The sequence below is a fragment of the Sinohyriopsis cumingii genome, unplaced genomic scaffold (assembly GCF_028554795.1).
Source record: "Sinohyriopsis cumingii isolate HCF-2022 unplaced genomic scaffold, ASM2855479v2 utg002264l, whole genome shotgun sequence".
In the NCBI taxonomy this organism is placed as follows: Eukaryota; Metazoa; Mollusca; class Bivalvia; order Unionida; family Unionidae; genus Sinohyriopsis; species Sinohyriopsis cumingii.
In genome coordinates, this window is record NW_028316175.1 from 1 (window position 1) to 14,901 (window position 14,901).

The 14,901-nt window shown below is 34.3% G+C and overlaps 1 protein-coding gene across 1 annotated transcript in view; it reads right to left on the bottom strand.

The window, feature by feature from the left end:
- Window positions 1–1,564: 1,564 nt before the first annotated feature.
- LOC149770825 (pleckstrin homology domain-containing family M member 2-like) overlaps window positions 1,565–14,901 on the bottom strand; it is a 79,784-nt gene continuing 66,447 nt past the window's right edge. Inside the window, exon 16 of the mRNA XM_089949063.1 lies at window positions 1,565–13,442. Within this exon, the coding sequence (XP_089805189.1) occupies window positions 13,338–13,442 (105 nt within the window). The 3' untranslated portion in view covers window positions 1,565–13,337. The remainder of the gene's footprint in view (window positions 13,443–14,901) is intronic.

The following is a 14,901-nucleotide window of genomic DNA, read 5'->3' on the forward strand; positions in this document are numbered from 1 at the left end:
ATATTATAAGAATTATTTTATTTAAACCAACTGCTGATACGATTGTCCATTCAGGAATAGAGATGAAAGGATCCTTAAGATGGCTGCAGTGGTAACCATATTGGCACCATTTTCGTTTTGGACCAAATAGACATCGCAAGTCTTCTGGTGAAAACTCCATGTAAATATGACACTCTGTGCAGGAAGAGTAGTGATAACAATATTTAAAAGACAATACTCTGGTGGCCATACTGGAAATATGCAAGCAGACCATTTTCATTTAGGTCTAACTATACCATGGAATGAATATATGTTTAAAGTTTCATGGCAATCTTCTACACAGAAGTTGCGATAACAAACGTGCTAGCAGAAGGTCGGATAATGAAGACATACCAACCTATAAACTCTTCTGTTTCATGCCTAGTAGAGCTAACCTCCCCAATGAAACTTCACTGCCATTAAGACAGACTGTCATAATTACCTAACCTGTATTACTCAGGTTAACTACTGCGGACAAACAGATCGAGCCATGGGGCTAAATACTACGTCACGTTTACCTAACTCGATTTAATCAGGTTGAATAATGGAGACGAATAATTATGCCATGCTTGCATAATTACAGTAAGACCACTGCTATTAGAGACCACCTGTTTTGAGAGACCACAATCCGCATGCACAGATTTATTGATTACATAGTTATGTCCTGTTTTGAGAGACCACCTGTTTTGTGAGACCATTATTTTTTGGCAGAAAGGGGTGGTCTTTCAAAACAGGTTCTACTGTATATTACTTTGGGAGACTACTGGGGACAAATAGATGGAGCCATGGGGCTAAAGACTACCATGTTTACCTAATGTGTATTACTCAGTTTGACTACTGGGGACAAACAGATGAAGCCATGAGGCTAATGACTATGAAATGTTTACCTAACTTGTATTACTCTGACTACTGGGGACAAACAGATGGTTGTTGTTGTTGTGGGGTTCAATGCCATTTTTCTGCACACAATAGGCTATGCATGGCGGCCAGTATTAATGGTGGAGGAACCACCGACCCACGAGAAGCTACTGGCATGCTTTCTCACATATCCACATTGGCCAAATCCTAGACTTGAACACATGCAGACAGAGGTAAGATGGCAGTGACCTGTAACGTAGAGCGCTTTAGACCACTCTGGGCCCCGACAAACAGATGGAGCCAAGGGACAAAAGACTATGTCATGTTTACCTATCTTGTATTACTCAGGTAGACTACTGGAGACAAACGAATGGAGCCAAGGGACAAAAGACTATGTCATGTTTACCTATCTTGTATTACTCAGGTAGACTACTGGAGACAAACGAATGGAGCCAAGGGACAAAAGACTATGTCATGTTTACCTATCTTGTATTACTCAGGTAGACTACTGGAGACAAATGAATGGAGCCAAGAGGTATAGACAGTAAATGAGAAGGAAATAAACTACTTTGCTACAAATATGTATAGAGAATTTGTGTTAAAACCCCCCAAATATAAACCACATTTTAGAGTAAGTACAGCAAAATTTGTTCGGAATTGTTTCAACTAGTAAAGACTAGAGCATAAGTAGTTTTTCAAAGTACCATTTTATCATAAAATGGAAATATTTTCAAGTATCATTTATATTATAAATGGACAATGTTTCAAAGAACCATTTCTATTATAAAAGAACATATTTTCAAATATAATGTATTCTATAAATTCTAAAATGGTGGACACCTGGTTATAACAGAAGGAATTCAATGGCTGTCTGCTAAAATAAGCTGTAGCAGGCACCCCTCCTCATTTTGTTTTTTGTTCTAGTAAGCTTTGAAAGATTCTGTGTCATTATAATAAAGTATTTTTCCAGTAATGTAACAATATACTGCAACAGTATCACCAATGAAATAATAATTATAATACAACAGTATCACCAATGAAACAATAATTATAATACAACAGTATCACCAATAAAACAATAATTACACTACAACAGTATCACCAATTAAATAACAATTACACTGCAATGTTATCACCAATGGAATAATGATACTATAACAGTATCACCAATAAAATACTAACTGTTCTCCAAGCAATTATAATGAATAATCACTGGTGAAATGTTGCAGTATTAAACTTTTGAATTTTTAAAATTTCTACTAGTTCCAAAAAATACAAGATAAGTTAAAATGAATAGGTTAGTTGGCATTTTCTTGTTTGCTAAAAGTTTAACTTCAAGAAAGGGTCATAACATAGACAGGTAAGGTACCCTGTCACTACTTACTGATGCAAATGAGAGGGTACACTGTCACTGCTTGTTGATGCAAATGACAGGGTACCCTGTCACTACTTGTTGATGCAAAAGAGAAGGCACCCTGTCACTACTTGTTGATGCAAATGAGAGGGTACCCTGTCACTACTTTTTGATGCAAATGAGAGGGTACCCTGTCACTACTTGTTGATGCAAACGAGAAGGTACCCTGTCACTACTTGTTGATGCAAATGAGAGGGTACCCTCTCACTACTTTTTGATGCAAATGAGAGGGTACCCTGTCACTACTTGTTGATGCAAATGAGAGGGTACCCTGTCACTACTTGTTGATGCAAATGAGAGGGTACCCTGTCACTACTTGTTGATGCAAATGAGAGGGTACTACCCTGTCACTACTTACTGATGCAAATGAGAGGGTACCCTGTCACTACTTTTTGATGCAAATGAGAGGGTACCCTGTCACTACTTGTTGATGCAAATGAGAGGGTACTACCCTGTCACTACTTGTTGATGCAAATGAGAGGGTACTACCCTGTCACTACTTGTTGATGCAAATGAGAGGGTACCCTGTCACTACTTGTTGATGCAAATGAGAGGGTACCCTGTCACTACTTGTTGATGCAAATGATAAGGTACCCTGTCACTACTTGTTGATGCAAACGAGAAGGTACCCTGTCACTACTTGTTGATGCAAATGAGAAGGTACCCTGTCACTACTTGTTGATGCAAATGAGAGGGTACCCTGTCACTACTTGTTGATGCAAATGAGAGGGTACTACCCTGTCATTTGTTGATGCAAATTAGAGGGTACTACCCTGTCACTACTTGTTGATGCAAATGAGAGGGTACCCTGTCACTACTTGTTGATGCAAATGAGAGGGTACCCTGTCACTACTTGTTGATGCAAATGAGAGGGTACCCTGTCACTACTTGTTGATGCAAATGACAGGGTACCCTGTCACTACTTGTTGATGCAAATGAGAGGGTACCCTGTCACTACTTGTTGATGCAAATGAGAGGGTACCCTGTCACTACTTGCTGATGCAAATGAGAGGGTACCCTGTCACTACTTGTTGATGCAAATGAGAGGGTACCCTGTCACTGCTTGTTGATGCAAATGACAGGGTACCCTGTCACTACTTGTTGATGCAAATGAGAGGGTACCCTGTCACTACTTGTTGATGCAAAAGAGAGGGTACCCTGTCACTACTTGTTGATGCAAACGAGAAGGTACCCTGTCACTACTTGTTGATGCAAATGACAGGGTACCCTGTCACTACTTGTTGATGCAAATGAGAGGGTACCCTGTCACTACTTGTTGATGCAAATGAGAGGGTACCCTGTCACTACTTGTTGATGCAAATGAGGCTCAAGCATGTCTTAGAACACTCATTGTGCTGCCACCTGCCTTACAACCAATGAAAGTATAGTTGGCCAAAAAATCTGGATGAGTAGGGAATTTTCTGTTGAAATTTAGACAGTGCTGTTGATTCTACAGGTTATAAAACCAAATGTTTTAAGGTATCTCTAGCTATTTTTTTTTTAAAAATCTATATCGGACTGCACATTAGTTATTAAAAACTTCTTCTGCCAGGATATTTTATGTCCAAGTTGACAAAGGTCAATCATGCGTAAATATGTCACATCGTAAAGAACATGGTACATTGAAAAGAAGTAATTTCACAAAGGTGGATGGGTAGTTTGTTGTTATTGTTGTTGTTTTGAGTTTAATGCAATTCTTCAGCATATGACAGACTATACATGGTGTCCAGTGATTTTGTTGGAGGAAGAACCAGACAAAAACCCCTGTAAGAACTACTGACCCACAGGAAGCTACTGGCAAGCTTTCTCAAGTACCCACACTGTCTGAGCCCAAGACTCGAACCCAAGCGGACAGAGGTGAGATGGCAATGATCAGGCAGAAAAGGTGAGTATTTAAGATCACTCTGCCACCTGGAACCATGGGTAGTTTGACAGTAAGTATACATAGGTGCTAAAAAACAACTGAATTTTTAATGCACACTCTATCATTTAAAATCATTAATGCATGAATTAATCCAATTAATGGTGGTTAAACAAACTTATTGAGCAAAAAAACTTAATAGTGTCAATCACTCAAAACTTTCAAAACTCAATATTACACTACCTAATAACTGCAATATTTCAAAATTCAATATTACAATGCCTAATAACTGTAATATTTCAAAAGTCAGTATGACATTACCTAATGAGTATAATATTAAAAAATTCAATATTACACTGCCTAAGAGCAGTAATAATTTCAAAATTCAATATTACAATGCCTAATAACTGTAATAATTCAAAACTCAATATGAAACTGCCTAATAACTGTAATAATTCAAAACTCAATATGACACTGCCTAATAACTGTAATAATTCAAAACTCAATATGACACTGCCTAATAACTGTAATAATTCAAAACTCAATATGACACTGCCTAATAACTGTAATAATTCAAAACTCAATATGACACTGCCTAATAACTGTAATAATTCAAAACTCAATATGACACTGCCTAATAACTGTAATAATTAATTCAAAACTCAATATGACACTGCCTAATAACTGTAATAATTCAAAACTCAATATGACACTACCTAATAACTGTAATAATTCAAAACTCAATATGACACTGCCTAATAACTGTAATAATTCAAAACTCAATATGACACTGCCTAATAACTGTAATAATTCAAAACTCAATATGACACTGCCTAATAACTGTAATAATTCAAAACTCAATATGACACTGCCTAATAACTGTAATAATCCAAAACTCAATATGACACTGCCTAATAACTGTAATAATTCAAAACTCAATATGACACTGCCTAATAACTGTAATAATTCAAAACTCAATATGACACTGCCTAATAACTGTAATAATCCAAAACTCAATATGACACTGCCTAATAACTGTAATAATTCAAAACTCAATATGACACTACCTAATAACTGTAATAATTCAAAACTCAATATGACACTGCCTAATAACTGTAATAATTCAAAATTCAATATGACACTACCTAATGAGTGTAATATTTCAAGTCAGAATGACACTACCTAATGAGTATAATATAAAAAATTCAATATTACACTGCCTAAGAGCAGTAATAATTTCAAAACTCAATATGACACTACCTAATAACTGTAACAATTCAAAATTCAATATGACACTGCCTAATGAGTGTAATATTTCAAGTCAGAATGACACTACCTAATGAGTCTAATATCAGGGCTCAAATTTAACACAATTTTCTTTGTAGTCAGAAGGACTAGTATACTGAGAAATTTACTAGTCCTGCCAAATCTTTACTAGTCCTGTTCACAAAACAATGTCACACAGCTTTCATGTACGTTTAATGATTCAGCTTTAAAGTTTGAACAGCCCACAACAAAACTGGATGTTTTCTGTGTGTTTGTTTTTCGAATTGCGTACACCAGTTACACCACATAACGTTCCTTTCCTCGTCATAATTCAGCCATTCCCTGTCTTTTGTCCATTTCTTCTGAAATTTTCCATTACGCTTTTCCCTATCATAAGAATTATTCCTCATCATTCTCATTTAACTTTTGCTTTTTTTCCGGTGGATGAACACCTTCTATCAAATGCCACATTTTGCCTGTCCGACAAGGAAGGAATTGTGCCTTGTTTTGAAATACAAGATGTTATAGTATAGCTGACACGAATTATTTAAAGCAAGAAAAGGAATTTCACAGTGTCCTTTATATAAGAAAGTCAGAGCAAGAAACAAGTTTCAAAACAAGTGTCTTTGCCCCCTCCCACAACTAAATGGCCCCTCCCTAAAAACAACTTAACTTCAGTGGATGTTGTGCACGATCAAAGCAGTGGCTGTTGTAAACACTGTTATAAAATATTAGCATCAGAAGATAGTGTTAGTTTCAGCTTGGAAAATGCGTGTTCCCATCAAGCGAAGTCATCTGATACTCAGTGCATTGTATTTAACAGCTCCAATTATGGTATCATAAATCATAAGTTTGGTAATTGTTCCTAATTAATCGAACCTCAATGTATTGTTGAAATTAATAATAAGGAGGAAAATTTTCAAATCTTAGATGCTCATGCTCAGAGATTTTAATTCCCAACAAATGTACTGCATTCTGCTCAGATATCTCCACGAGTATTCAATTATTTGTTCATTCTTGTAAGGGAAAAATATAAAAACTATTCTTATCATCATAGAAAAAGTAGTTGTATGGAAAGGATGTGTCAATAACGCAATCGTAATAAATTGATCTAATTCTTATAATTATTTCGATGGAAATGTAAAATATGTAGTTTCCTGTTTGTGACTGTTAGTGCGTTTGGGTAGCGAGCAACAAAAAAAAACCTTAAACAAAATAACATGCAAACTAATTTCTTGGAATAGTTTTTGCCGTGTTCTTTTGTGTGGTATACCGCTTTGTAGTTTGTTACTGTGATCGAGTGAATAAAGTGATACCACGTCATTTTTCATTTCATTCATTATCAGATTAATTAGGATCAATTACCAAACTTCCGCTGTTAATGACGGGACCATAATTTGTGCTGTTAAGTGAAATGCACAAAATCGGATGGATTCTTGTTATAGAAATGCACCTGTCCAAGGCAGAAATTGACTTCATCTTCTCATGCTAATATTTTATGCCTGTGTTTACAATGGCCACTGCTTTGATTCTACAGAACATCTACTAAGTCAAGTCTTTATTAGGGAATGGCGTAAACAAATGCTGACTATTGATAACTGAAACTTACTAGTCTGACAGGAAATCTGCTAGCCTTGGGCTAGTGGACTACCGCTAATTTTGAGCCCTGAATATTAAAGAATTCAATATTATACTGCCTAAGAACTGTAATATTTCAAAAGTCAGAATGACACTACCTAATGAGTGTAATATTAAAAAATTCAATATTACAATGCCTAATAACTGTAATATTTCAAAACCCAATATTACACTATCTAAGAACTGTAATATTTCAAGTCAGTATGACACTACCTAATGAGTGTAATATTAAAAAAATTCTATATTACACTACCTAATAACTGTAATATTTCAAAACTCAATATTACACTACCTAATAACTGTAATATCTCAAAACTCATTATCACTCTATATAACTGTGTTATTATAGGCCAAGACATGCAGAATATTTCCATGATTTTTCTACTATTTATCAATACGATAATGCAAAAACTGAAGATAAAGTTGTATGTGGTCACTTGATTCATTACTGATATTAATCTAATGCTTACAATACACACAATTCATTTACAAGAAAAACATCCAAAAGCAAGTTGCCACGTTTTCTTAAAATTGCACAAAGAAGCTTTGATAAATGACATGTTTGCATAACGCATACATATGTGCATCAAGTGTAAAGACAACAAGTATCCATTATATTTACAGTCAAGTAATTACAATGTCTTACCTGTACTGACATGTACAGGTTTTACATTTCAAAGGCTGCAACAAAGGCGGAGAAGTGCATACAAATTTTACACCAATGGTACTTTAATCAATACATACATTTACTAACCGAAAACATCTATACATATTAGCGATGGACAATTAACCAGTCTAACCAGGTTTTGCACTAATTGGTTTTAAGATAAATATCTGATCTTGCTCCCCATCACCAAGGGCAGTAATACCCTACCCCTTAAACATCCCATAAAAACCCATTGTTTTATGGTTGACAAAAATAGGGGAGAGAGAGGAGGGTGGGGAAACCAGACAAAGTGAAGAAACCCAACCTTATCAAAACTGAACCAGCTAGGTAGTTTCCTACCAGGCACCTGGACCCATCAGAATTTCCCTGTCCATCCTAATACATACAGATCTACATTGCAGGTACTTAAATCTATATCCATGGTCTTTTACCACCCTAAAACGTGTATATATATATATATATATATATATATATATATATATATATATATATATATATATATATATATATACTACATTAAATTTAGTTTATTGACATAAGCTCATACAAGATATTTCCATCACATGGTAAGACTGACCATTATTCAATTAAAAATTGATTACTTAAGACAAAAAAATAAAACACTGCTTAGTAAACTGCATGTAAATATAGTTAATATTTTGTCTTAGCTGTGATTGTACATACAGTTTTTGCAATCATATATACTTCTTATAGCCAACTGCACAGACACCAATCTGCCATCACATAATGCACCAGCAGATCTGGGTCCATGCAGTTTGTTGGGAGTAATCAGTCAAACATCTACCAGCACATTATGTGAGAGCAGATCAGGGTCTATGCTGTATGCAGTTGAAGTCAACTTGTATGCGAGTATATATGGTAATGATAAGGATGTATGAATATTTGTAGAATACAAATATATTAATTGTAATTTCATGCTCATTCTTAGGTCTGAAAATTCTCAAATTATTACTAATAACAAGATATTGAAGTATATAAAATAATTTTGTTTTATACTCAGGTTGCATGAAAAATCCGAGCGCCAAAAAATAACAGAATGTAACGTGCATTGATAAAAAGTGCACAATATGAATTGGAATTTTTCTCTCAATTTTTGAACTTCAAATCAATTCCAAACCCCAAAATCAAGCCATTATACATAAGTAAATTTCACTATATCAATCTCAGACATGCCATTTAATACGGATGCATATGAAATCAAAACATCTTCATTAAAAACAATTTTTTAAAGATAAAGGTAATGAATTTTCATTGCTAAAGAGTCTAAAACTAATGATTTTAGAACAATTATCAAATTTAGACTTGTACATGTTTTATATTGTCCATGGGAAGCACATGCATGGATTGCTGATCATTTCTATCCATAACCCTTTAATGCACACCAGTCTAGAGACTGAACTGCCTAATCTGTACTTAATTTATCTAAATAAATTTACGTCCTGTACAGTACAGTAAAACTTTTCTTTCTAGTGGGAAATTTATTGCAAACATTGGGACAATCATTGGGTATGCTTTCTTTCAGCATGCATGAGATGACACGGTGGCCATGGCAACTAAACCCTGCTTAGCATTTGTAAATATCTTTGACAAAATTAAATATTTTGAAATATTCTTCTAAATAAACTTTTTTGTTTCTTGCCAGTCCAGTCCGGCTTTGAATTTTCCCAACTTATGAGGGGGAATGCCTAAATTTATAAAAAAAACACCTATTTGATGCAGTCCAAATTCCACATAACATAGGCATAATAGTTTTCAGCTTCTTGTCAAAACCGAGATACAAATCTTATTTTTCTTTTATTTTACGTGTTTCATTATATAAAAATCCATACGAAGCACTGATATTCATTTCTACCTGCATTTACTATAACTGACATTTTTCTTTTATGATATCTGATGTACATTTTTCATGACTTTTTTAACCTTCTCTATAACATGGCTACTGTTTACTGACCAGGACAAAACACACATTATGTCCAGCTGACCCAGATCAATATATAACTGTCCAGATGCTGGGAATCAAAATGTCCAGATGCTGGGAATCAGAATCTGTTGTTGCCATTAATGAGGAGTCTGATTCAGCTAAGATTCATCCAAGGACATGTCATCTATGACAGTTTCAGCTCTAGACCAGACTCCAAATATGAGGCTCTGGTATCCAAAGAACTGCTGCCCATGAAAACATCCTTGGAAAAACAAGTTGCTGGACATGATCAAATACATCCACATCAGCGGAATACAGATGAAGAATTAACAGCATCCTATTTCTATATTCCAAGTGAATTCTGCAACCCAACTGTTTGTAAAACGTTTACGTTGGACAGTATCATATTCCTTTTTTAAGTTATTTTCCTTTTTCCTGGCTTCAAAGTATGTTGATATGATGACCTTGATAATCAGAAGTAGCATGCGTCATCAGATATTGAATAAACACAAAATAGTTAATGAATGGAGTTGCAAGCATGTGCTATTTATCTTCTCATCTCACAGAACAGATCAGAAACAATTAAGTTTCATATTTCACCTGGTTTGTATTACTTCTTTTAACATCATGAAAATCAAATTTGCAGTTATTCGATATGCCTAAAATAAACATTCCAGATTGACAGGCTACTCTTGTTTTGCCATGTGAATGAAATTAGCTGGCATTGGACCGAAGGCAATCTTGCATACTTTCTTCCAGTCGAAAACACTTGAAAGAAAGCTAAGAATTATAGAACATTAAGGAAACACATCGAGAAAAGCTGTATGCTTGGTCACAGGCATATTTATTCACACTTATACATATGCAAGTACTCAGACATCATATTATTCTGATCCAGACAAATGGAGTGTACTATGACGACCACAAATGACGAACCAAACCCTTATACCCTAAGATCTGAATTTTATTATCAGAAACTCAAAAGACCAGCTTTAAAATATGTTTAAAAGATTTTCTTGCTAAAGCAAACTTTAAATAAGTGGGTATTGTATATAATCATCGACCGAATGTCATGCCATAGAAGAAAACATTTCTTATGGTGGATGCTTTAAGACTACCAAGAAAAACAAATTCATTTAACAATTGTTAAAATCCATCTGAGCTCAATTTTTACTTTTATGTTTGTTCTCCAAACATGACATGATTTACCTTCAAGCCATCAATTTTTCAAAATAAATGTGATTTTTGAACTTTACATACTTTTAACATCCCATTCCACCGGATCTGTCTGTATGCCGTATTTGACATGGCTGATCTCTTGTAACTAAAAATGGTATGAACAAGTGTGTGTAAACTATCATGTATGTATCAAGTGTGTGTAAACTATCATGTATGTATCAAGTGTGTGTGAACTATCATGTATGTATCAAGTGTGTGTAAACTATCATGTATGTATCAAGTGTGTGTAAACTATCATGTATGTATCAAGTGTGTGTAAACCATCATGTATGTATCAAATGTGTGTAAACTATCATGTATGTATCAAGTGTGTGTAAACTATCATGTATGTATCAAGTGTGTGTAAACTATCATGTATGCATCAAGTGTGTGTAAACTATCATGTATGTATCAAGTGTGTGTAAACTATCATGTATGTATCAAGTGTGTGTAAACTATCATGTATGCATCAAGTGTGTGTAAACCATCATGTATGTATCAAATGTGTGTAAACTATCATGTATGTATCAAGTGTGTGTAAACTATCATGTATGTATCAAGTGTGTGTAAACTATCATGTATGCATCAAGTGTGTGTAAACTATCATGTATGTATCAAGTGTGTGTAAACTATCATGTATGTATCAAGTGTGTGTAAACTATCATGTAAATAGGCTGCAGACAGCAGTACAGAAACACAAGTTCCAAACTTTAATTATCAATACTACAAAAATGAACAAAATACAAGTGAATAAACTAATGAATTTCAAGTCACATGAATTAAAATCTTACAATAATATATTAAAAAACATTTCACATGAACACAAACAATTTGAAAAAAAATTGCTACTCTTTTGGCAAGAAGTCTGAATTAGTATTAACAGCATTTTATCAAGTATTCAGATTACTGGAGGAAATGGGTTTCTGTCTAAAGTTTAGTAGACATGATTTCAACAGTTACATGTTGGAGAACATAATCAGCAAGCAGTTAACCATTTACTCTTTAAACTTCTGGACTGAACAACATACCCAACTTGACCCCATACCACCCCATAGTAATCTTTTCTCAAAATAATGAACCTGACTTGCTCAAGTAAATAAAATAAAAGCATGCAATTCAAAATCTAGTAGTTTTAATTTACATTTTGCTTTAAAACTGAACACAAAGGTTATATATAAATGAAATTTCAGTAAATGCCCGTTCTCCAGCTATACATTTTTTACAGGGTATGTGTGCAAGATAGTCACATTTTACGAAAGGGTATTTTTTCAGTGACGGGGCATTATTTTAAACAAAAAGAGCATACCATTACAAGTACTTTCCTGCCCCCAAAAAAGTCTTGGTCTCAGCATTCAATATACCATCATTTTAGAAATAAAAACGACGTTACATTTATACATGTATATGCATTCTACATTAAATGAAAGGTAAAAATATATGGAATTAACAGAACTTGCCAGTTTTAAGTAGACATTTTACAAATCCAGACAACTGGGAGGGTCAAATGAATAGGTAGCATGGATATTAGAGAATTAGGTCATTGGAGTACCTCTTTATTTCTATCTAGTCAGAGTAATGCATGAAAGAGATAACAAATTTTGAAGGAATTATTTAACAGAACTGCTGTATTTTAATTTAAGTTTAGGAAATGTCTTAATAAGCCATGAAACTTTCACAAAGGTCAATGTCAGAATCACTATTTAGAAGTAACAAACAGGGTACATATATCTTCTTTTCATGTTGTCCTTTTGTTGATTAAACAGAAAAAATTAAGATCTGCAAATATTAAATGAATAATAGATTTTTGCTTTTGGGAGTCATTAAACATCATTTTAATGACAAATATTAAAAAGGGGAAAAATATCATTATTACTGAGACATGGAATAACAATCATTTTTAAATTAAGACGAATAAAAATATGAAGAAGAATAAAAATATGAAGAAGAACATCTTAATTACCATAAGATGGTGGTGCAAGGAATGAATGTCTCTGAAATCTGAAATCTTATTGATACGTATGAGGACTGTATGAAATGTGTTTAATTTGTAAATCATATCACCATTTTTGTTGTTGTTGTGGGTTTAATGCCATTTTTCAGCACATGATAGGCTATACATGGTAGCCAGTATATCTGGTGGAGGAAGAAACTGGAAAAATCCCAGGAAGAACCACCGACCCACGGGAAAATTTGTTCTTGCTACTGGGGGTGAAATGTATAATTCTGTATCAGTTTCATACACAAACTGTTTATACCCTGATCTGCTGGTGCATTATGCGACAGTTGGTTTACGTTGACACTGTTTGCAGATGGTCTGCATTACATATGGACATGTATGGTTCATAAAAAGGAGAGAGAGAGAGAGAGAGGCTATCATTGTACAAGTTATTGCTTTACATACAACAGTATTATATCACTTAAAGACTACAGCTAGCGAGACAAAACAACTCTGATTTCACTGGGCAGTCTTCAGTTTGAGGCTATTCTTAAGAAACTTGTCCATTTCTCTACATTTTCTCTGCAAAGTTACGTCTTCCATGGGAAGCTGTGGAACTTCAACCTGAAAATAAATGAATGAAATGATATGATTTTAACAAAATCACAAAATCTTATTCAACAACTACATTGGAGAATCACTCGTATTAAGATGGCTTGGTTATGAGAATTTAATTTTGATTATGGGTTAAATGTAAGCTTTTTAACAATATGTTAATCCTCATTTACTTCTAAGCTAATTAAGTTTTGCTAATCAGATTACCGTGAGAAAAGCCAAATTTTAAATACCACAGGACCATCCCATTTTGACTCTATCCAAGTACTAAGAGATGAACTATACAAAATCATTTTCTCTTCCGGTCATGGTAAATCAGCAAATCTCACTGGTACTTATGGTTGGTCTGTACATATTTCCATACAAGTCTCCTTTCCTTAGAATTTTATACTTTTGCATATATATATATATATATATATATATATATATATATATATATATATATATATATATATATATATATATCAGGGATCGTCCTGGGCTTCGCCAATGTCGCAAATTGCGATTTTTTTTCCTTATTGGTGACAAAAATATCCCATCTGGCGATTTTTTTGGCGACAGACTTTTTGGTTATTTAATTTGTACATACAGTCATGGATTTGGACTGGATAAATTAAAAGGGAGAACAAAAGGAAGCCACAAACTTGACTAAGCAATGCATTGGAATCAATCTGTTACACAAACGATCCTTTGTTCATATTGACAACCCCATCTTTAGAGTGCATTGTTACATCATAATCTGCTAATGCTGACATCTGGGCTGAGTACTGGATGCTGTGATACAGTCAATCATGCTACCGAACTATACCCACAACTGACCGACTTCTGAAGAGGCGAATAGAACAGATACAATTATTGAATGGCTAATCCTTCTGGGGTTTTTTAATTATTTTTTTTATTGTTACATATACCAATACAATAGTTTTGCTGAACCTTCATAGAAAACTGATAACCTTTGAAGTACCGACTACTGCGTATAAATACAAAGCAAATGGAAAAAATCTCAATCACAATTATATCTGTCGCCAGTGCAGCATTTTACTCATTGATCTTTTCCTTTTGCCATCAACTGTGTTACAGCCGCAGAGACTTAAACTCCGCAACAAGAAATAGCAAAAAAAAAACAGTTTTGCATAATTAATAATAATTATTTATTTCTCAAAATACAGGAGTGAAAGAATCCCTAAATTGGGTGTGAATTTATGCTTATATATACAGTCCAATATTGCCAGGTGTTGACTCATGTAAGCTTCATTCGTGGGAATGGAGATCCTATTTTGCTTGTCGAGAAAATTTATACAGCATTCAGTGATCATTCTTGGGATTTAGGAAGCAATTCACTTCAAGCTTTGTGAAGCTAGCCATGGGGGGGGCTGCGGAGAGACTACTGGTATCACCTGTCAGCACTGTAGACTGTGAACGTGGATTCAGTAAGATGAACCTCATAAAAACTTACATCAGAAATAAA